This window comes from Platichthys flesus, chromosome 2, assembly GCF_949316205.1.
Source record: "Platichthys flesus chromosome 2, fPlaFle2.1, whole genome shotgun sequence".
NCBI classification, from domain to species: Eukaryota; Metazoa; Chordata; class Actinopteri; order Pleuronectiformes; family Pleuronectidae; genus Platichthys; species Platichthys flesus.
In genome coordinates this window covers 27,748,424-27,769,500 of record NC_084946.1, presented here as the reverse complement: position 1 = coordinate 27,769,500, position 21,077 = coordinate 27,748,424, and the positions used below count along the sequence as shown (strand labels likewise).

The 21,077-nt window shown below is 44.6% G+C and overlaps 1 protein-coding gene across 1 annotated transcript in view; it reads left to right on the top strand.

The window, feature by feature from the left end:
- Positions 1-21,077, top strand: part of ptprt (protein tyrosine phosphatase receptor type T) — a 193,460-nt gene that overhangs the window by 112,883 nt on the left and 59,500 nt on the right. The window contains exons 12-14 of the mRNA XM_062409429.1: positions 14,286-14,487; positions 16,476-16,578; positions 19,719-19,998. Coding sequence (XP_062265413.1) covers positions 14,286-14,487; positions 16,476-16,578; positions 19,719-19,998 — 585 coding nt within the window. The remainder of the gene's footprint in view (positions 1-14,285; positions 14,488-16,475; positions 16,579-19,718; positions 19,999-21,077) is intronic.

Here is a 21,077-nt window from a genome sequence, read left to right as displayed (position 1 = left end):
TGTGTCATGTTTATCATATTTCTTCCACATCAATGTCATGTGATACATGTTTTGTATTCCGGGATAGATACAAACTCTCGTCAGAATTAGCGGTGAGCAGCTTTTCAGCGGACTGGATAAAATAGGGCTGCTAGTCCCTTGATGGTCCTCAAGTCCTCAAGTTTGTGAGAGGTGTGTGTGTGTGTGTGTGATCCAGGTATAAGTGGTCATGCGGAGACCTGCTTATATCATCACATTATGGGGACATGCCTCCCATATGGGGACAAAGACCACGTCCCACGTTAAAACCTCAAGGCGAGGGGGCGTGGCTAGGTGAAGTTCGGGGTTAGTCGTAGCTTGGCTTAAGGACAGAACGTTAGTCTCTAGGGAACAAGTTTGAAACCTCGTGTCATGTCCTCTGAAGTCACGGAGAGGCGAGCGGGTGTGTGAGCGTGTGCGGTTAGAGGCGGTTTGTTCAGGTTGAAGTTGAGTTGAGCTCTTTATCTAATGAATTATTGACCTGTTGTGTGTCCCCTGTCTGCCTCTTATATCACTGCATCAAGGAGCTACCTCACACCAAGAGCTGCCTGGGCTATTAGTGTGTCTGTGTGTGTGTGTGTGTGTGTGTGTTGAATAAAGTTTGTGAGGTTTTGAATGAGTGTGAGAGGAAGAAAGTGATGAAATACATTTGCATGAGGAGTTATTAGAGAAGTCAGTGATAAAGTTTTTTCTGAAGTTTGTCAATATGTGTGTGTGTGTTTGTGTGTGTGTGTGTATGTGTGTGTGTGTGTGAGGATTGTGTGAACTAACAAGTCAGAGAGTGTGTTGGTGGTTAAAAAGCCTTTGTTAGGAAGTGTGTGTTTGTTTAAAAAGATCCAGGACAGAAAGTCCTCTGACACAAGTAGAACATATTTATAATAGCACTTATGAAGAATGTATTCACTTCTTGATGTTTTATTTAAATTCATTAGATTTGTATTCAGTTTAATTTAATTGTCACCTCCTTCATCCTGAATATAAACACCTGATTAAAACACATAATATGACTTCTCACCTTCATTTTAATAAGTTTAAAGACTAGAAACTTCAAACAAAGAGTATTTTCCTGCTGGATCTCATCAGGGCAACTGTCAAACCTAATTATCATAAATCTTGATTTTATCTTGTGCTCGTTTTCTTAGACGAGGATTTTTATTTGATAAGAGACTAATATTATGTTATTTTTCTATCAACACCTTACATCTGGTGCATGTTGATCCATGGTTTATATTTAGAGGCTTTTTAATTTTAGGCTGCTGTATTTAACACTTTACACAAACATTTTTCACAAGTTAGGCTTATCATTTTAATATGTATGTAATATTCTTCGGAAGACGCTCAGTCGAACAATTACATCTTAGTGTATAGAGTGTATAACAGCTTGATTGCTTCAGGTCTCTGGATCTCTATATACAATAGATTTGAAATACACTGTACACAAGTGTTATTACTATTATCCAGTTATTGCTTTTATTGACTGTTACAGTTTCACCTTCAGCTTTCAATCTGAAAGGTCGTCATACAAGTTGTTATCGAGGGCTCAGCTACAAATACTTGTAATTGTTTTTAAATATGTGTTGCACTCGCTTCTTTGCTAAACACTTTTTGCAAAATCAAATCTTCCAGAGTTATAGGTGTACACCACGTTGTGATTCAGCTGCTGATCGCACAACCTCACACTTGTAACACACACCGACATCTTATTTTGGCGGCGTCTTCCTCTCGTATAATTGCCTCTATTTTCTCCCAAGTCCTCTCTACCTCCGCACATCAATCTCCAGCCTCTGGTGTCTCTTTCTCTCTCTCTCCTTCTCTCTCTCTCTCTCTCTCTCTCTCTCTCTCTCTCTCTCTCTCTCTCTCTCTCTCTCTCTCTCTCTCTCTCCGCGGTGTAAAGACCACTCAGTGCCGTCTCGGAGAGCCTCCATCAGACCTCGACCCGGAGCTCAAAAAACACTCGGCTCTCCATAAAGCTCTCGGGACCGTCATCAGCTCCGGCTTGTTTTGTGTCGGATTCATTAATATGAATCGCAGCTCGCCCGCCCCCCCGGCCTGGGCTGTTAAACATATCAGAGCCGCGACACAATGCGCCGCTATTAGAGATAATTACTATAATTGCAGCTATTGACAGGATTAAAGGCATCATCTGCAACATCTAAAGGGGCTCTTGTCATGTCCTATCCCGCTCTGTTGTCTCTTGTACTTTCTTTTTTTCTCCCCCCCGCACTCCCTCTCTCTCTCTGTGTGTGGGCCTCGCTTTTCAGGATAGAGCCCAGATAAATTACACCTAGGACAATGAGAGGGAGGAGGAGGGGACAAGGGGACGAGGGGACGAGGGGAGATAAGGAAAGTGAGAAGAACGAAGAGAGGACTGGACGAGGAGATAAAAAACCCTCCAAAGTGAGCAACTGGGGAAACACGACATAAAGAGAGAATATTCCTCTGGCGTAATTAAATGAATTAATTCAGTGTGCAAATATGATCACTTCATCTTCTGTGTCTGTGACTATAATTGCAGCTAATTACCAGGATTAAAGGAAACATCTGCGAGGGATCTAATGGGGCCGAGGCCGCCTCCTCTCGCTCCCTCTTGTCCTCTATTCAGCCGAGAGAGAACAAGTGACGTCTGGGGACGACGTGATGGAGGGAGGAAGTTAGAGTGGTGGATAGAAGTGAGGAGAACAGAGTGTTTGATTTGATCCAACAAAGCTATCCATCCTTTTTTATTCATGTTCATCAGGAGTGAGGAGCGATTAAACCAAAGCAGTTTTTTTTTGTTTTTGAAAAACCTTGTGATCTATTATTTCTATTCATGTCACAAACAGAAAAGTACAATCAGATCATCTGGAAATCAGCAGTAGTCTGACATGCATTATTGATTGTTTCATGGATTATTCAACAAATCTGATCTGCTGCAGTTGTGTCAGATCCCATTTGTAATTAAAATATTTGCTTTTTTTGTTTTTAATGACGTAAAGTTGACTTTTGGAAAGTTTTGGAGAAATGGTTTCACTGCAGGTTCCTCAAATTACCATTTAATCCCATCACTTTATCATTCCCAGCTGACACTTAGCTGTGGTCAGAGAGGGTCAAACCATCAGCCACCGCTAAATGAGTCCATCCCACCTTCCACTGTGGGTGGTCACAGGATTCTTCATTTTGCAAACTGCAGATCCGGAGTAATGAATCGAGCGGACACAGATATTAATGCTTCAATCAGTCTTTCTTTTCCCAGTTGAATCATTTTGAGTTAAATTTGACGCAGCATTTATTTTCAGTCTGATCTTATTAAACTTGAACTTTGTGCAGTTTGCTTGACGCTCAGGAAACGATTGTCAAAACCTACAGTTTAAAAATATCAGTGAGCGATCAGTGTCTGTGTTGAAGCTGCAAATCACTAATAAATATAACTTACATGTTTTCACACATAAGTCCACAGCAGCTGTTTTAACTAATGAAAAGTAAACTGACATCAAAAGGATGTAAAACTGAAAAACCTCTGTTCCAGTTGCTTTAAATAAATCCCACGTAAGACCCCCTGCACCTTCCCCTCCCCTCTGACCCCCCCTCACACAACACACAGGTATCTGCAGTTACACAACGCAGAGCACCGACACACACCGACACACGCACATGGATCGTGACCTTGTCAAACTCTTCTTTGATAGCCTCATCAGACCATTCAGACATTACAGGTCCTCTCTGTTAGCTCGCCGGCCTCCTGCTGATCTCTGTGCAGTTACTCCCGAGCCCCCCCCCCCCCCCCCGCTGGCTCGACAGATGCCGGTGCTAACATTGATTAGAATAAAGCACTGGAGCAAGTCATGAGATCACAGCTCTGCTGATTTGTTTTTCGACCGACATCTCAAGAGATTTTTTTCCACGTTTCCACCTCGTGTGGGAAGTGTTGAATCACAGCTGTTAACGTTTTGCTGCCTTTTTAATCTGTGGTTAACGTTAATGTTCCTTTGCTTTGTGGAAGTAATTCTAATTTGGCTAAAGACTACAAAATCCTAATTAACAAAAAACAACGAGGAGCCTTATCTCTGCAGGTCGTGGTTGTACTTTGTTGTTATTGACAAAAACTCTGATTTTATATTTATGCTTTGGACACATCCAAGTCCTCCCGAGTGGTCGACTTATGCTTTTCTTTGCATTAAGTGAATTTAATATGTCGTCTCACAACAGATTTGGACTTCTACACACTAACCCAACTTTAGGTCACATGTAGAAACCCATTTTCACCGATTCCCTCGTCTTTGTTGATTGTGAAAAGTGCCACGATGTGCACACTTCTTATATTTGATGGATATTTTCAAGGTGAAACGATCCTGAATAGACAGAAGGAACAAATCCTGTTGTTTTTGTTCTGAATGAGACACAAACCCAAAGCCAGCGCTCGTGTGAGTCATTTCCGAACAGATGAATGAGCTTTTTACTTTTGACGACTCGTGGAATCGCCTGTGACTTCAAGCACGGGTATGTTTCAAAGCAATTAACTCTCCACCTGCTCAATTTCCCAGCAGCGATACTGGAAAGTTCTGCTGACAAACCCCCGAGCTGTTTAATCCAACACACCAGGCAATGGGCTGCTGGAACTCCATGTAGTTATTCTGCTCCGGCTCCTCTGTGTGAATAACTTTACTCCTCAATTCCTCTCTCCTCAAGTATGGCCTTTAATCAATCACCGGAATCAATGCTGGCAGCCGCTCTGGCATTTTCTTTCACTGAGTTACTCTGTTGATCTCAGTGGAAGAAAAGAAAGCAGACGTGTGGCTGTTGCACTCTCCTCCTTTATCTCTGCTCTCTGCACAGGGGAATGATTGATTCTCATTAGGAGCGTGGCAAATCGGCAAAAGGTGATCCGGCCATCGATCGTGTTCCCTGTTTACCGACCGGTAGCTGCAGCTCCCGCTCGCTCAAGTGCAACGCGGGAGAGTTAGCAACGCCTGGAATAGACCAACAAGGCAACGACTCATCAGGGGCTCGATTTGTAGCTTTTGTTTTCAATTAACAGACGCACAAAGTCTGAGCTAATATCGAGTCTACGCATGTTTTGAAATTCTTTTCTTTTTTTAATTCAGAAAAAAGATGTTGGGAGTTCCTTACAAAATGGAGAAAATACATGACTAGAAAAACTCAAAGAGAATTGACCAAATTTAGCCTGGTTTTAATTTGTAGTCCAGGGGAGGGGGTGGGTAAAAAAACTGAATCACGCTTTTTCAACTCCATTAATTCAATATTTGACTCTAATATATGTCAAGTTTTAGCAATTAACTGAAATCTTTTCCTGCCTCTGAATATTAGCATTTGACGAAAGATTTGTGACATTTTGAAAAAAGAGAGATATTTGTACATTACACATCCTGTGTTCTCTCGTTTGTGAGCTTATAACAGTCTGGTTCAAAGAGACAGAGGAACCATTAGATCTCATCACACTCACCTGCATGTTGAAGGCCTCTCCTTCACTTTCAATGTGGCAACGCCCGTGAAACCAAAGTTCAAGTTCAAGTTCAAGTTCAAGTTTGAGAGAGAGAGAGAGAGAGAGAGAAAAGGATGAAATCATGCAAAGCTCGGGGTTCTTTTTTCCTGTTGTCTTTTTGAGTTTACTTTTTACCGAACAGATAAAAGTAGAGACAGGATCACGTCACCGGCTGAAGAGCGACAGGTCGATCTCATCCTGAACGTTTGTCTTCTCCCTCTTCTCCCTCTTTTCATTCTCTCTTTCCTCTGTATTGTTTTTCCATTCTTGTCAATAAGACTCTATATTTAGAGTGGCTCTCGAGTCCTTGAGCTGCTGACACCATTTACTCTGCCTCCCTCCTTTCAGCCGGCCTGCAGGGGAATGGCCCAGTATCCTTTACACTCTGTGTGTAGCTGTGTGTGTGTGTGTGTGTGAGAATGCGGGCCCCCTCGGTTTGCATGTATCTTAAATATATGATGTATTTATACAGCCTGGCGTGGCTCAGCCTCCTCCTGGAAAGTGGAACAAGCCGAGATCATCTAACTGGACCCCTATGCTAACACAATGTCCTCTGTGTCTCCTACACACACAAACACTCACACACACACACACACACACACACACACACACACACTTAAACTCAGCAGTTATTTTTTTCTCAGCATCTTCATCTGTAGATCTTCATTTTCCTTACAGCACAGAAGCCATGATAAATCAGTGACCTTCTGACCTTTTCTTACACCGAACAAATCTTTATTATATCAAGACGATGGCACTTCATAAATATCTCCCCCCACAGTTCACGATGGTGAGTGCCTGAGAATCGGTGGTGAGCAGGTTGTCAGCAAATGTTTTTAATGTGTGATCGAGAGCAGAGGAGGTGTGTGTGTGTGGCCCACATTAACATGTTGAGGGGCTTCCTGTCACTGATCTGAGCTCTGCTGACAGGAAGTGTGTGTGTGTCTGTCACACGAGCACTTCCTGTCAGCAGACTCCAGCCGTTTCCCGTCAAACTATCATCGTATTGACTTTGATTTTTGAACTTTGGTCACAAGGGGCTGCCGTAGCAGAAAGAGAATGACAGGATTACACGAGCTAGGCAAAGGAAGATGGAAGATCTTTCAAAAACTCTTGTATCCTGTCATTTCTTGAATTTTTCTATTCCCAGAAGTCACTGCTCCCCCACTAGCCCCCCCTGCCTCTCGACTTCTGATTGAACGGCCTGATTAAGCAGTTGGGGAGATGGAGATTAACAGCTTGTCTATTAATGAAGCTAGAACATTGTTGCCGCCGCTCATCTCCCTGTCTCTCCTTTTTATTTTCTCATCCCTCTCTTGTGCATATTTATGTCAGTGAGAAACAATACGGCCTGGAAATGTTATCAGCTATATTTAGTCCCCGTGGCTTTGTCCCTCTGTCTCTCTCTCTCTCTCTCTCTCTCTCTCTCTCTCTCTTTCTCTCTCTCTCTCGCGTCTCTTATCAAGAGTCGATGAGAACAATGGGGACGGCGAGCGAGGAAATATGATCGGATTATTGTTCCTTTCTCCCGTTAGCTTATCTCGTTGGAAACAAAGGGAAATCGGGACGAGGAAAACACCAACGATTCCCTTCTCTTCCATTGTGTAGCATTTGCATACGTGTTCATACATGAGGTTGATCTGGGTTTTGTGTGCCTACATACGTGTTTGCGTTGGCCTTTCTCCGTGTGTGCATGTGGAGTTTGGCATCAGCACACGTGTTTGTTTGTGTGTGTGTGTGTGTTTTAGCTTCTTCCTGTTCCTAGTGACCCAGAATGTCTTGACATTTAAAAGTCGGGGGAAGCAGGAGAACACTCTGCCCCAAATGGAAAACTTCTAAAAACAGAAATGCTGCAACTTAAAACAATGGGTGCCTCCTAAATTACCGGCGAGGCAGGAGGTGTCAGGGCGGCGTTCTGCCGGGAGAAGACGAGAGAAAAGTTTTATTCGACTGTGGGGGAAGTTTTACGCGTTAGAGGACAGGACGGGCGCTGCACAGCCGCCTCCTCTTATATCGGTGGCTTGTTTCTAATGAGCAGGACAGGAGACGTCAAAATACAGCGTGAGACAGAGCGGCTGGAAACTGGTTGTCAGGATTTTCCACATACCAGTAATACCCAGTCATCATGAACCTACTTATGGTATATAACTGTATTAGAGCTCATTTATTGTATATAGCACAAATGAGGCTCACTTCAAACTGATTATAATTGTGACATCTTCTAATTTTACTTGATTTTATAAAAGGAAGAATGCTGCAAAAGTAGATTTTTTACAATATGCAGTTTTATAGGAAACCTAACCCCAAAAGAAAAGGGAATAAGCCCGATGGAATATAAAACAGGTAATAACCAATAAACAACACACAGTTGTGTAACCCAGGAGGAAACTTGTGCTTTGTGTCTTTCAAACTCATAATTGGGATCATCCTTCGCCTATTTATCACATTTTAAGACAGAACACATTTAAATATCATCACATTTATCTCATAGACATATTTTTAACCCAAGGGCCTAACGAAGGAACAGGAAGGTTTTTATTCATATTTTAAAAAATGGTTTTAAGTATCGAGCATTTCCACTTCAAACGGCGGAGCCTCCACAGAGTGAAGGGTCACGTGAGGCGACAGTGACAGAATAGTGTGTCTGTCAAACTGTAGATGAAGTGTGATGTGTGAGAGCCTGGGGGGGGGGGGGGGGGGGGGGGCTGGTGTGTGTAGACAGTCGAGGGAGGTCTGATCCAAACCTACTTTATTCACTCAATCTGCTTCGGGTGAGAACTTCCACTAAACGCTGGATAAAGCAGAGAGGCTGTAAACTATTTGAAAACTTCACTCCCAACGAAAATGAAGTAAAGAGACACAGAGAGAGCAAGCACCTCACCACCGGAGCGCCGACACAACTCAACATGACAGGGCTGCACCGGTGAGATAGTGCGGAATGAAGCCACGGTGTATTCTCTAATAAAACAAACAGGAGCACAGAGAATAAAAAATGGAAAATGACAAAACTGAATTGAAATAGCCTTTCTACAGCAGCGGTCCCACAACGGTGCCTCGTAAACATTCTTTATTTCCATAAAACTTGGCTTGAGATCAACATGCTGCAGCCCAGGAGGGCGAGCACGCACACACACACAGACAAACACACAAAGACACACACACACGATGCAGTGGTGGTGTGTTTGATGGAGAGGGCTGCTGGGTGAAAGCTATGGCATCGGATATTAACCGGCATAAATCTCCTGCAGGCACACAGGCAGTGGAATATGAAAACACACATGGGCATGAAACACTTCAACACAGTAGAATATTATAACTGTTGGATTGACAGGTTGAGAGGAAATACCCAATATTTAAATTGTTTTAACTTTTGTAGAAATATCCAAAAAATTGTTCTAATCATAATTGTTTCCTACGGTATTCCATCAGGTTTGTGGTCTAATATCAATGAGTTGTTAAACTAGATAGAATGATGCTGGAAAAAGATAAATGAAGAAGAGAGTTTTTCCAATTGTCAAGTCCTTATTAATGAATTTTAAAAGATCTATAAATAATCCGTCCATCCATCTAATAATTCACTCCACTTATCCAAGGCTGGGTGAAGGCAGCAGGAAGCCAAGCAGGATGTTCTAGATGGTCTCCACAGCAAGAGTTGATATACTAATACATATTGTATAGGATTGGTATTATAGTCCCTCCACCAAGTTCTGGGTCTGCACCAGTGTCTCCTCCCAGTTGTGCCCATGAACCCTCCAGTGGAAGGTACAGAGGAGTTCTCCTGATTTGAGGAACCACGTAAACTCACTTCCCCCCCCCCGTCCTCTTGCTCTCTGGTCACCACCAAAAGGTTCTGAGTGTAGATCAACGAGTAATATCAAAGAGTCTATGAAGAGTTATGAGATAACAAATGTTAACAAAGTTCAGGGTGTAGAAGGGGTGTGGCACCAGTGGCATCAACCATCTCTTCTTTCTTTACCTTCATCTGCTCTATTTCACCATTCTCTCTCTCTCTCTCCCTCTTTTACTATTCTCCACCCCGACTCACTTATTCAATCACACACTCACACATACACTTTCCCTCCCGGGGGTTATCCCCCACAGACACACACTCTATTACCCAAGATGCAGTGCCGTGCAGCGCCTGCCTTTTCATTGGCCGATAAAACAACCGCAGCTTTATGGCTCTACCGATCCCAAGTACATCAACTCTGCAGAGGGAGAGAAAAGGTGGGGGTGGCGGGAGGTGGAGGCTGAAGGGAGGAGAACATGCACCTGAGGTTTATTACCCTCACTCCTCCTTTTGAGAGAAACAGGGAGAGAACGGGTGAGTAGATCAACTGTGGAGCGAGAGAAGGAAATGGAGAGGAACTTAAGGACCCAGTGAAGAAAGAGGTGAGGGAGGAAAAGAGAAGGGTGGACAGAAAATACTCACCCCAGTGGGGAGAGTGATAAAACAGTGAGAGGGAGAGAGAGAGAGAGAGAGAGAGAGAGGGAGAGAGAGAGTCTACCACTCAACAGGGAAACAGAAGGAATGAGTTAGTGGATGAGACGGGAGCGGAGTGTAAAGCCCATAAAAATATAGAGAGCCATTCATGACTCGTAAAATAACAGCCATCGATATGCAAACCTAAAACTGCAGCGTAGATGAAACAGATAATATTTTATTGTTCCAGCCCCCAAGTCCCAGTCTGTATAAATAGCTATTGATTTAACATGTTTTATTCAAGCAGCCTTCAGACGTGGTGGGAGACGTCTACTGGCCGAAGGATTCACTCCAACTTTCTTAACCTGAGAGGCCTTCTGCTGCCTCATCGTCATATCATAACCCAAATGTGAAGATGTTAACGGTCCTGGTTGTTGAACTCGAACCAGGAGTGAGAGATGAGAGAAATCTGACCTTACCTTCATTACCTCCAACGCCCTTAGAACCAGTCAGTGGCTCTTTAAACTGTCAGCACCAAGCTACATGAAGTCTGAGGGCACATGACATTACTTTATATCAGGAAAAACAATTTCATCACCCAAATGTTGGGTGAAATATAAGAAATGAGAATACGATCCAGACACGAGGACATTTAACACAAAGAACTGAAAGTCTTGCCTGGATAACTGTCTGGGTCTTCACGTTCCTTTAGTGTGTACCGTGTTGTGAGAACATTTCTCTTTGTATTTTGTGTTCTGAAAACACGTTAACACATTTCACGTGTGTTGTCCACTCGACTCCAGAGATTCCAAACCCCAAATGGAGACTCAACAGAATAACTGCTGGTCCTGAATCAGTTTTTCTCTCCTGCCGATGTTTTGTTTATTACTCCATTTATCTTTCACTCTTCTTTCCTTCTCTTTCACTCCCTCTCCACCACTCACACACACTCACACGTTCACACATCAGCACTCCGGCCGGCAGCCGAGTCGGAGTGAGGCCTCCAGCTGCCACGGCTTTTGATTTGAGTCTGTTAATGGAGCGACGAGGGGCCGCCCGGCGTCCATGAGCGTGAAGGGCTAAGATCCTCCTTCCATTGCCTCACACCAAAAGATAACACGCACACACAACCACACACACACGCAACCCCACACACACACAACCTCCAGGCTACTCATTTTCCACAAACATCCATCTGCATCACTTGTTATCGCTCTTTCTCGCCGCCCCCCCTCTCAGCCTCGGTTTGGCTCCAGCTCTCCACTCCTCTTTTCTACTTCATTTATTCTAAATGGTTCTCTTTTTTTCCCTCTTTCATTTTGACTCTCGAACTGTTTCTCTCATATTTCGTCTCATTCTGCCTCTTTTTTTTTAAGACTTTGTTCCTTCTCCACTTCGCCACCGATTCAGACCCTCAAAGGAGACACAGGATAGATAATGGAGAAGCTATGTCAGGGGCCCTAGACTTCAGGGGACAGGGTCTAGACTGAGTCCAGCTGAGATGGTCTTGTCCTCGGAGCTTCCCTTCTGGTCTCCCGAGGCTGCAACACCTGGACAATAGGAAACAGCCAGTGTTGAAGACATGTGATGACACCAAGGCACAAAACTCACCCCCCATCTCCATTCTAGTTTGATTTAATTTATTTAAACACAAACTGAAAAAAAAACATGCAAATAGAATTATTAAAAACAAGTTGATTTCATTCACGTCTGGAAAGTTTGGTCTGGACAAAAGTTTGACTGACGCAGCAGGAGTCAGACATTTCAATTCAGTCCAGGCTTCGAACCTGAGTAAATTATTCAAGAGACCGGACATGAGGTATAATAACCTCTGAGGAAAGAGGCTTGTTATTGTTTACAGCACATCCCCGCCCCCCTCCCCCCCCTCGGCTCTCAGTGCATTAATCTCATTGTCTTTCCAACACCACGTCGTCCTCGGTGTCTCCCAGTTGCACGGCTCCTCTTGTCCTCTCGTCCATCCTGGGATTTAATTGTATTCTCCAAGTTTGTGCATCTGACTTGTGTTGGAAACGTTTCAGGAAAAAGAGTTCGGTTTGAAAACAGCTCAATTTGATATTAAATTAAATCTCTGTGAAATCGGCGTTGTGTCAGACTGGATATGATTCATCTGTCACGTCATTGCCCCCCCCCTTCTCCTTCAGTTTCACTCTCGGCCTCACTTCAGCCTGACTTTTCTCACCCCGGTGTTGTTCTTGTCTGAATTCATTGCACATCAGCTCATCTGCAGAAACAGAAAAGGGCCTGAAGCCGTCAACACATCAGAAGTGATTTCACCGGGACACTTGTTGTCTGTCTCAGCCTCTCAACCACAGCAGGGACAGGACGGGCGGATGGGAAGTGGTGATCCTCTCTCTCTCTCTCTCTGGGCTGCACGTTTCTTCCCCACTCTCATTATCGTAGTTCTTCTTTCACTGATGCTTCATATTTCAGCTGGTTTCTGTTGGTTAACGGTTCGATGTCTCCGTGTGAGCAGGACTTGGCAGACGCTAGGCCCGGCCTCACTTATTAAATCTGTATTTTTGAAGCTCTGATGTGTTTTTTTTTTCTTCCTCTGGAGATTCCCCGATTGGCAGTGAACTAAACAGAGCTGCCCTCACATGTTGTTTTTGTCAAGAAGTAAATCCCAGCAGACGAATGATGGGAAAGACTCAAACCAGTCCAGGGGCGGCTCTGTGGCCCAGCGAGTTTAGCGAGAGAGGAATTGCGTCGGTGGAGGTTTTCCGCTCGGTCGAGATCTCTCGGCTTCGTCCATGTTGTTGTTGTCTGTCTCGTCTCCTTTGTTCATTCTCTTTCTTTCAGTCGCTCCCACCTTCCATCCGCTCTTTATGGATCTGTCCTTTTTATTCTTCCATTCCTCTCTTGCTGGAATTCTCTTAGAGTCCTTGACACAGACACACACTCACTCAGCTGAAATGTGTTTGTGTAGAAGCGTTATGAATGTGTGTTTTTTTTCCCACCAGTCAATACGCTTTTGTGCTGACTGTCATTCACAATGACAGCTGTCCTCCAGTCTTTTACTGTGTGTGTGTGTGTGTGTGTGTGTGCGTGTGTGTTTGTGTGTGCGTGCAATCATTGGCAGTCGTGCGGCGTGGACACTTGCCAGTAGCAGCATTATGACAGACATTGACAGGTCTTTTAACAGAAGAACTATTGAAGTACCTCTGCCAGTTTAGTGGCCACGGGTCAATTTGCTCAGTTTGTTCCCGGCTCACGGTGGAAACCATGTGGAGGAACTCAGACCTGCAGCAAAGAGCCGATATCGTTCTTCTGCTTCACCGTCCATTCGCCTGACGCTGAACAGACGCTTGATTTGTTGGATCTGCTCAATGTGACGGAGGAGGTTGTTTGTTCTGAAGCCTGGAAGAAGATTTCAACCTCCATGAAAAGATGTTAGAATAGACTTTGATATTATTCAGATGGGGTGACCTGGTAATTAATGATTAATGGCTAATTAACGATGTTCTAGTTCTGTTTTCCGTCAGTGTCGGAGCACAAGCACAGCAAACGCTCAGCTTGAGCCGAGTATATAGATTAGATTCAACTTTATTGTCATTGCACAAGTATGGGGAGAGCGTGGCCTAGGGGATAGAGCTGGGGCTCTGCAACAAGTAGGTTGCCGGTTCGAATCCCACTCTATCCCATCTGCATGCCTAAGTGTCCTTGGCAAGATACTGAACCCCTAAATGGCCCCTCATAAATGCTCAGTGTTCTAAAAATGTAAGTCGCTTTGGATAAAAGCGTCAGCTAAATGACATGTAATGTAATGTAATGTAAAAAAGTACATATACAACGAAATGCAGTTTAGCATCTAACCAGAAGTGCAAAATAAGAGTATTGTGGATGGTGGAATATTTAAATAAATAGGAAGTACAGTTAGAAATATAATTGGAATATGAACAGTATTAAGAGGTAAGGTATGATATAAGAATGATGAATATACTATGAGGAAGAGTATAGTAATAAACTATAGGTAGGATAATATAGTAGTAGAAAAAAATAAGTCTAGTGCAAATGTACAAATGTTCAACCGGAAAATGTTCAAATATATAAAAGGGTATATTTACAAATCAGTATAAATACACACACAAACCCGTGTGAGAATACAAATATATCATAAAAATAATACAATCACCTCAGGATGAACAAGTGGAGCCACACACACAGAGGTTGGTCATAAGCTCAGAATCCGATGTTGAAATGTTTAAAACAAAAACACGGTGAGCTCATCTGACCATCTCCCACTGCTCTAAATAGATAAAACATTTTCCAGAGTTCATGTCCGACACTGGTTTTAATGGTTCCAATGGGAGTGAATGAATAGCACTGGTTCCTGTCCTCCTCCAGATCACCTACAAGGCCCTGAGCTCGTTGGACCCCAGCGCGGACCTGACCACGCAGAGGGGACGGGTGTTCAAGCTGAGGAACGAGACCCACCACCTGTTCGTGGGCCTCTACCCGGGCACCACCTACTTCTTCACCCTGAAGGCCTCCACCAACAAGGGCTTCGGCCCCCCCGTCACCACCCGCATCACCACCAAGATAGCAGGTACGAAACCTTTAACAGATTCACTTTGTTTCGTTTTGAAATGATTTGCTCGTGAGTTTTTCCATTTCTGGTGACATTTTAATTTCTTGGGACGTTTCCTCTCAAACAAAGACCCACTGGGTTTTATTATGACACTAGCAGCAGGTGGAGTACGAGACGTCCACGGCTCCTTTGTCCTCACCACGGACGTGTCAGTCAATTCCTTTGTGAAGGTGTCAGTGTGTGTTTGTGTTTGTGTCCCTGAGCGTTTTCATATCTCCGGCTTCTTTCTCTCCACTTCTATAACCTGCTGTTTATGTCAGAAACCTTCATCCTTCGAAAATGGAAAAAACAATCTTCCATCGTGAAGGCCGTGAAGCGTCCTCACATGTGAACGTCCTTCTCTATCGTGGAGCAGGCCGACTCTTCTCTGGCTTTTCGGTGGGAAGTGTCTTTTGTAGTTTAAATGACAGATGCTAAATAAAAACCTGTTTTGCGTTTTCCTCTCTTTGTGTCTCCCGTTGCCCTTTTTCTCTCCGACTCAACCTTTCTCTCCCTTCGCCTGCTCCTCCCTCTGTCCCTCTCCTCCTTCCTTCTCCTCTTCCAGCGTCTCAGTCACTCTCTTCCTCTCTGTCTCTGATCGGCCTCCTCCTCTCCTCTTCTTTTTTTTTACCTGTCTCTAATGATCCCTTCCCAAATGCCTGATTGTCCTCCCTCGTCAGGATGCTGTTATTTCAGTTTCCTCCTCCCTGAGGTGGTTTTGACCTTTAAGCAGAAAGCTGGTCAGCTATTGGCTCCGAGCTGGAGTGAGTCTCTGCAGATTTTTTCTTTCGTGATAAACTTTGTCCGGAGCTGAATCACAAGTTGCAGAGAATTGTGTATCGTGGTTTTTTTGTGGTACCGATCATCTCCATAGTGGAGAGGATGGACGACCTGACTCCATCCCCCCCCCCCCCCTCCTTGTTCACAGGTGGAGCTGCCATCTTGGGCTTTTGAACAGTGTCAGCTATCGTTATTACACTATTAAACACATTTAAAGCAGACCTACAGGAAAACTGTTCGGTCCCTTTCCCATCTGCTAACCTGGAGGAGACATGGGATGCATACTGCAGCCAGCCACCAGGGGCTGATCCAGATGATTTGCTTTTACTTTGGCGGGGCTCACATGGTTCCACCAGGAGCTTCAATTGCAACTATGCATGTTTGTGAAAGAGGGAAGACAGAAATATCTCTGCAGAAGTGACCAGCTACACCTTTAGAGCAAGTAGCCAATATTTGCACAGCGCTCAGAGATTAATTATGAAGTATAGAATCATTGGAGAATTTGTTTCCAGTGTAAAGATGGTTCCTAAATGTTGGGTTTGTGAATTAAAGCCGAATGATCCGAGCAGTCCTGACGTTGCCCCGCAGCCACTGACCCACACAGCCGACCCGTGAATCCAGAGTGTTGATTAAACTCCAGGAGACTCGACTCTAATGTGTGATGAACATGTGACACCTCGCTCGACCTTTCCTCCGAATCCCAACAACGACGCGTTGCTAAGAGGAGGAAAAAAACACAACGTGGCACTTCACCACATCACGGAGACGTCTCCCTCCAAAGGCCACGCCGGCCCCTGTCTTCGTTATCTCGTCCAGGCACCGGCGGACGGAGGGATTGAAATGAAACGATGTCGACAGTTAGCGATGGATGTTTTCCGAGTCGTTTTAATAACCTGACTGTCGCCTCAATCAGGAGACAAGCCTGTTGACGTGTTCACAGGCACTGAAGCTGCACCTCAAATACCAGGGCCTGTGACGGATGTTAAATTAAAAACTGTGAATGTGATTGAATGTGTGTGTGAAGCCTCCCGGAGAAGAGGAGCACACGTCCGTCCCCTCCGTCTGCTCTTTCAGCAGAACCTGAGGAGACGTAATAACAACCCGAGACAGACGGGCCCTCAGATAAGAACCAGCAGAGAAGATTAGATCTGTTTTGATTTGTTCCTTCTTGTTTTGTTCACCATCAGCTCCGATGATGCCGGAATACGAGTCCGAGGCTCCGCTGAACGAGACAGAGACCACCATCACCATCCTGCTGAAGCCCGCCCAGTCCCGAGGAGCCCCCATCAGGTACCTGTCTCACTCCTCTGTTTGTCCCTCTTCGTCCCAACACCCCCCTCGTCTTCCTCTCCCTTCATTTTCTCCTCTCACTTTCTCCCCCCCGTCCTCCCCCAGGGGTCTCTTTTAAAAGCCATTAGAGCCACTCACACATAGAAGTCCAATTTGTATGCAGCAGAAGACGGGGGGGGGGGGGACTTCATTTTTCCCACAGATTTGGCAGTGAGACGTATCGTCATTAGTCTCTTCCGTCTCCTCGGTGGACTGACGGTAATTTGGCAATCGGAGTCTGGTCCCTGAAGAGTGGACCGCTCCGCCTCCTGCCGACGGCTTGTTGAGGAGCAAAGTGATTTAGAACAGGAAAAGGGTTTTAGCCTTCATGGAGTAGAGTCGCCCAGATCAGCCGGTTTCCATCACTCGTGTTCTGAGTTTATCAGTTTTTACCGTCAGTGGAAATATAAAAAGCTGATGTTGGATATTACACAAACACCATCAGGCGTCATTCTCCGGTTCCTCAGTCCACAGCCTTCCCACCGGTTTGGTTCAAAACAGACACAGTTAATTTATTCATTTTCATTTTCTCATTATTATTTTTTTTCCAGCGAGCGTGTTTTTTAATTAAAAGTTCACTTTGAACATGTGATCTGATCCATTTAATTGGTGCAGGGGAGAACATTATTCTCAGTCGCCTTCAGGGAAATATACGCTTTAGACGAGGGTGCACGGAGAATATCTATCACTTCCATTTGGACTCGGGGAAATGTGTTTCTGAGACGTGAGCGTGGGTCAGTGGCCTCGTGTTAATATCTGTAAATATCATATCTTTCCATTTATAGCCCACACACGTCAAACACTGTATATCTTGTGTTGAATTAGGCTTCGCTCCAGCATGTGTTTATCAACCTGAGATAAGCCCCTTATCGTGCATTGCTCGTTCTGTGTGTGTGTTTTGTGCGAGTGTTACACACTTTAAGTGCCGCCTGGTGAACGTGGAGGAGCACAGAGGAGTCATCTGCTGGTGAGAGTGCAGGAGAGATATTAATGCAGGAACTGTGTTGGTTGTTTTTCTTTATGTTTAGTCTGAAGAGATCAGAGAAAGTTCAGGAGCTCAGATGAGAAATGTTTAGCGATGTGGCCGAGTACACACACACACACACACACACACACACACACACACAAACAGACACACACACACACACACACACACACACACACACACAGACACACACACAAACATACACACAAACACACACCCCTATAAATACATACACATGCAGATTTAGATAAATGCACATAACTGAATGTTATGTACTGAGCTGTACAGATTAACACTGGAGGTCAATACACACACAATTGCTCACAGACAAATGTTAATGCATGAGAGCGCACAGACACACACGCACATGTCAACACACACGTCTTTAGATACTGTGTGTGTTTAAATCCAAATCCCAACCATCACACAGTCGTTCTGAAAAAAATTCTAAAGTTCTTAAAGTCCAAACCGTCAAGACACAGACAGAAGCACAACAACACACACACGATATGTACAAAGACACAATCACAAAAACCTGAAGGTCTGTGAACGCATCATAAATACAAACACACACACACACTCGCACACACACCCTCACACAAACACACAATTCCCTGTTCGTCCCCTTCTCGCTTCCAGCTTCTTCCCTTGTGCAGCCTCCGAAAACCATTAGATATCAATGGGTATTTCACCAGAGAGAGAGAGAGAGAGAGAGAGAGAGAGAGATGGGGGGGGGGGGGGGGGGCTCATCTTTGGTCATCTGCAATTATCTTTTATGAAATCTGCCAAACGGGAGCTGGGGATAATTGGCCGCCGCCCCCTTCACAGAAACATACATTTCCCTAATTGCGTATAATTGTGAAGTGAGTTGTTGGCGTGGAGGACGGAGGTAATTGCGCGCGGGGGGGGGGGGGGGGGGGGGGCTGCGTTCGTCCTGACTGCTGAAGGAGCCCTCAGTCATTCATGAAGCCGCTCGGAGTGGAATAGACACACACAGACACACAACCACACAGAAGTATTTAAACATACCTGTTGGAATCGGACACACACACACACACACACACACACTCATGCCCACCTGTTCAAGTGTGTGTTCCTCACAAACAGACACGGGGCAGGTGGGGACACATCTGGACTCCATTAATTTCCAACTGCACACAACAACAGATGTGCACACACAGACCCACACACACTCTTAGTCATAATTCACACCTTGTTACTTAGTAAACACAAATAATGATCTGCCAGGTGCGTGATGACAAAAAATTCAAATGACGTTCCCTTTTTAAATATAGCGACTTTTTCGAGGAAAAAACAAATTACACTTTCTTTTCACACAATAGCGACATCTTCCCGAGGAGTCTTCACACACCTCAGCCCACTCGCTCGCCCACTGTTACTGTCAGGATGGATGTGAAGCACCTGAGCAGCTTGTTCACGGTCAACAGGCCACAGAGCTTCACAATATACATCTTCAGTTTTCATCTCAGTTACACAATAACTAACAAACAACACCTGATAGTCGTAAGAGTTTTAAAAGACAACAAACATCTGGAGGGATTCAAACTCGCTGCTTTAACGTCTGTGACATAAAGGTTGAGATAAATCAAAGATGTAAAAACTTCAAAGTAAAAATGGTGATTATGGTCAAAATGGTCACTCAATAGAAAATGGCGGGCTTCCTGTTGTGTTTGTCGTAATGCTCTGAGAGACTTGTTTGTGCGTCTGGTCATGATGCACCACTGCCTTCATTTTCTGTAGGATCGGTGAAAGCTAAGTGAGGGGGCTTTCCGTAGGTGGCGCTGTTGAGCCATTTTGCCACGCCCATTTCAGATTACTCCAGAATACAATTTCTTTTTTGGGCTTCATACTTCCTGATAATTTTGGTTGGAATTTGAGGATGTCTAGGCCCTGAAAAGTCCAAAAATGGAAATAATAATAATAATAAAAATCCTTAGAGTTTCAATAGAAAGGCTGCTGGATTGAGAATATAGTATTTTAATGATAAACCAATAATATAATAATACTTTTGATGTTCTTAACACAGAAAGAGGAAAAGACAAAACTTCCTTTTGAGTAAATCCCAAACACTTAATGTCTCCCCGTGTGTTTCCAGCTCCTACCAGCTCGTCGTGAAGGAGGAGCGCAAGTCCAAGACCCGGCGCGCCGCCCCCCCCGAGGCGCCCGAGTGCTTCTCCGCCCCCGTCAGCTTCCGGAACGCCTCCGTCTTGGACTCGGCGTACTACATCGCCGCCGACCTGCCGCCGGCGAGCGTCACGGTGGTGCAGCCGTTCACGGTCGGAGACAACAAGAGCTACGGAGGCTTCTGGAATCCACCGCTGTCCCCGGCCAAGAGCTACAGCATCTACTACCAGGCCATGAGCAGAGCCAATGGGGTGAGTGTCAAAGGTCCTGAATACTCTATGATATGAAATCTATATTTCATGTTTCCTATTCTAAAGGCAAAAAGACATCAGCCTGAGAAATTGAGCTTCTACAGAGTTTCTCTCCTCTCTTGATTAAACTGGTTTCCTGTGAATATGAAGGTTCTGCAAAGTTAAAAATTCAAACTCAACTTTATTGATCATTTTATACATACAGGACATAGAAAGGATTGAAATACACCTTCCCTAGTGTGAACATATAAGTATACACATAATAACAGTACACAGTACTCCCCGCCCCCCCCACACCCCACTGATCCTCATCCTCATAACTCATTCACAACTTGAACCTTTCTAAATTTCCATAATACTCTGAAGTCCTGTGAGGGTTGTTTTAATTTTCCACCGCTGTACCCACGCTAACTCAGTTTGGTGATCAGGTGATGTAATGACCTCCTCCAGAAGGCAGATCTCCCACAATGCACTCACACGGAGTGCGACTGTGTGCGTGTGTGTGTGTGTGTGTATTGAAGTTAGTGTGAACCAGTTGTGGGCATGCGTGCACTGACTCTACCTTCAGACCCTAAATCCACTCACATGAAAAGTCCTCATTTGATTGGATCTCAGTCAATCCAATCAGTGTGTGGTTGGTTCGGGTCATGGGTTGGAGCACTGGTGGGGGGGGGGGGGGGGGGGGGGGCGGGGGGGGGGGGTCTGCACAGATGATTCAATAAGGAAGTCAGAGAAATGTTTCTTATGAAAATATGATCCCCAGTTCCAGCAGGCGACAGAACGCTCGGCTGGTTTTATTTCCTCCTTCGACAGACGTTAGCGATCCGCTGCAGCTTCCTGTTTGTTTTCAACATTTATGAAAAGATGTTTGCAGAGGAAATAAAAACCAGACACAATAAATGCACGCGTGTGTGTGTGTGTGTGTCCGGGTGAGAGCTGCAGTTAAACATGATTTACATCAAATTAAACTACACTTTATTGTTTGATGCTCCTATTGGTAGAGCGACGTTATTTGTGGTTGTCGTTCAAAACAGTCGATGGAATTATGTTACAGCAGTTTACTGAAGGGAAACAACACA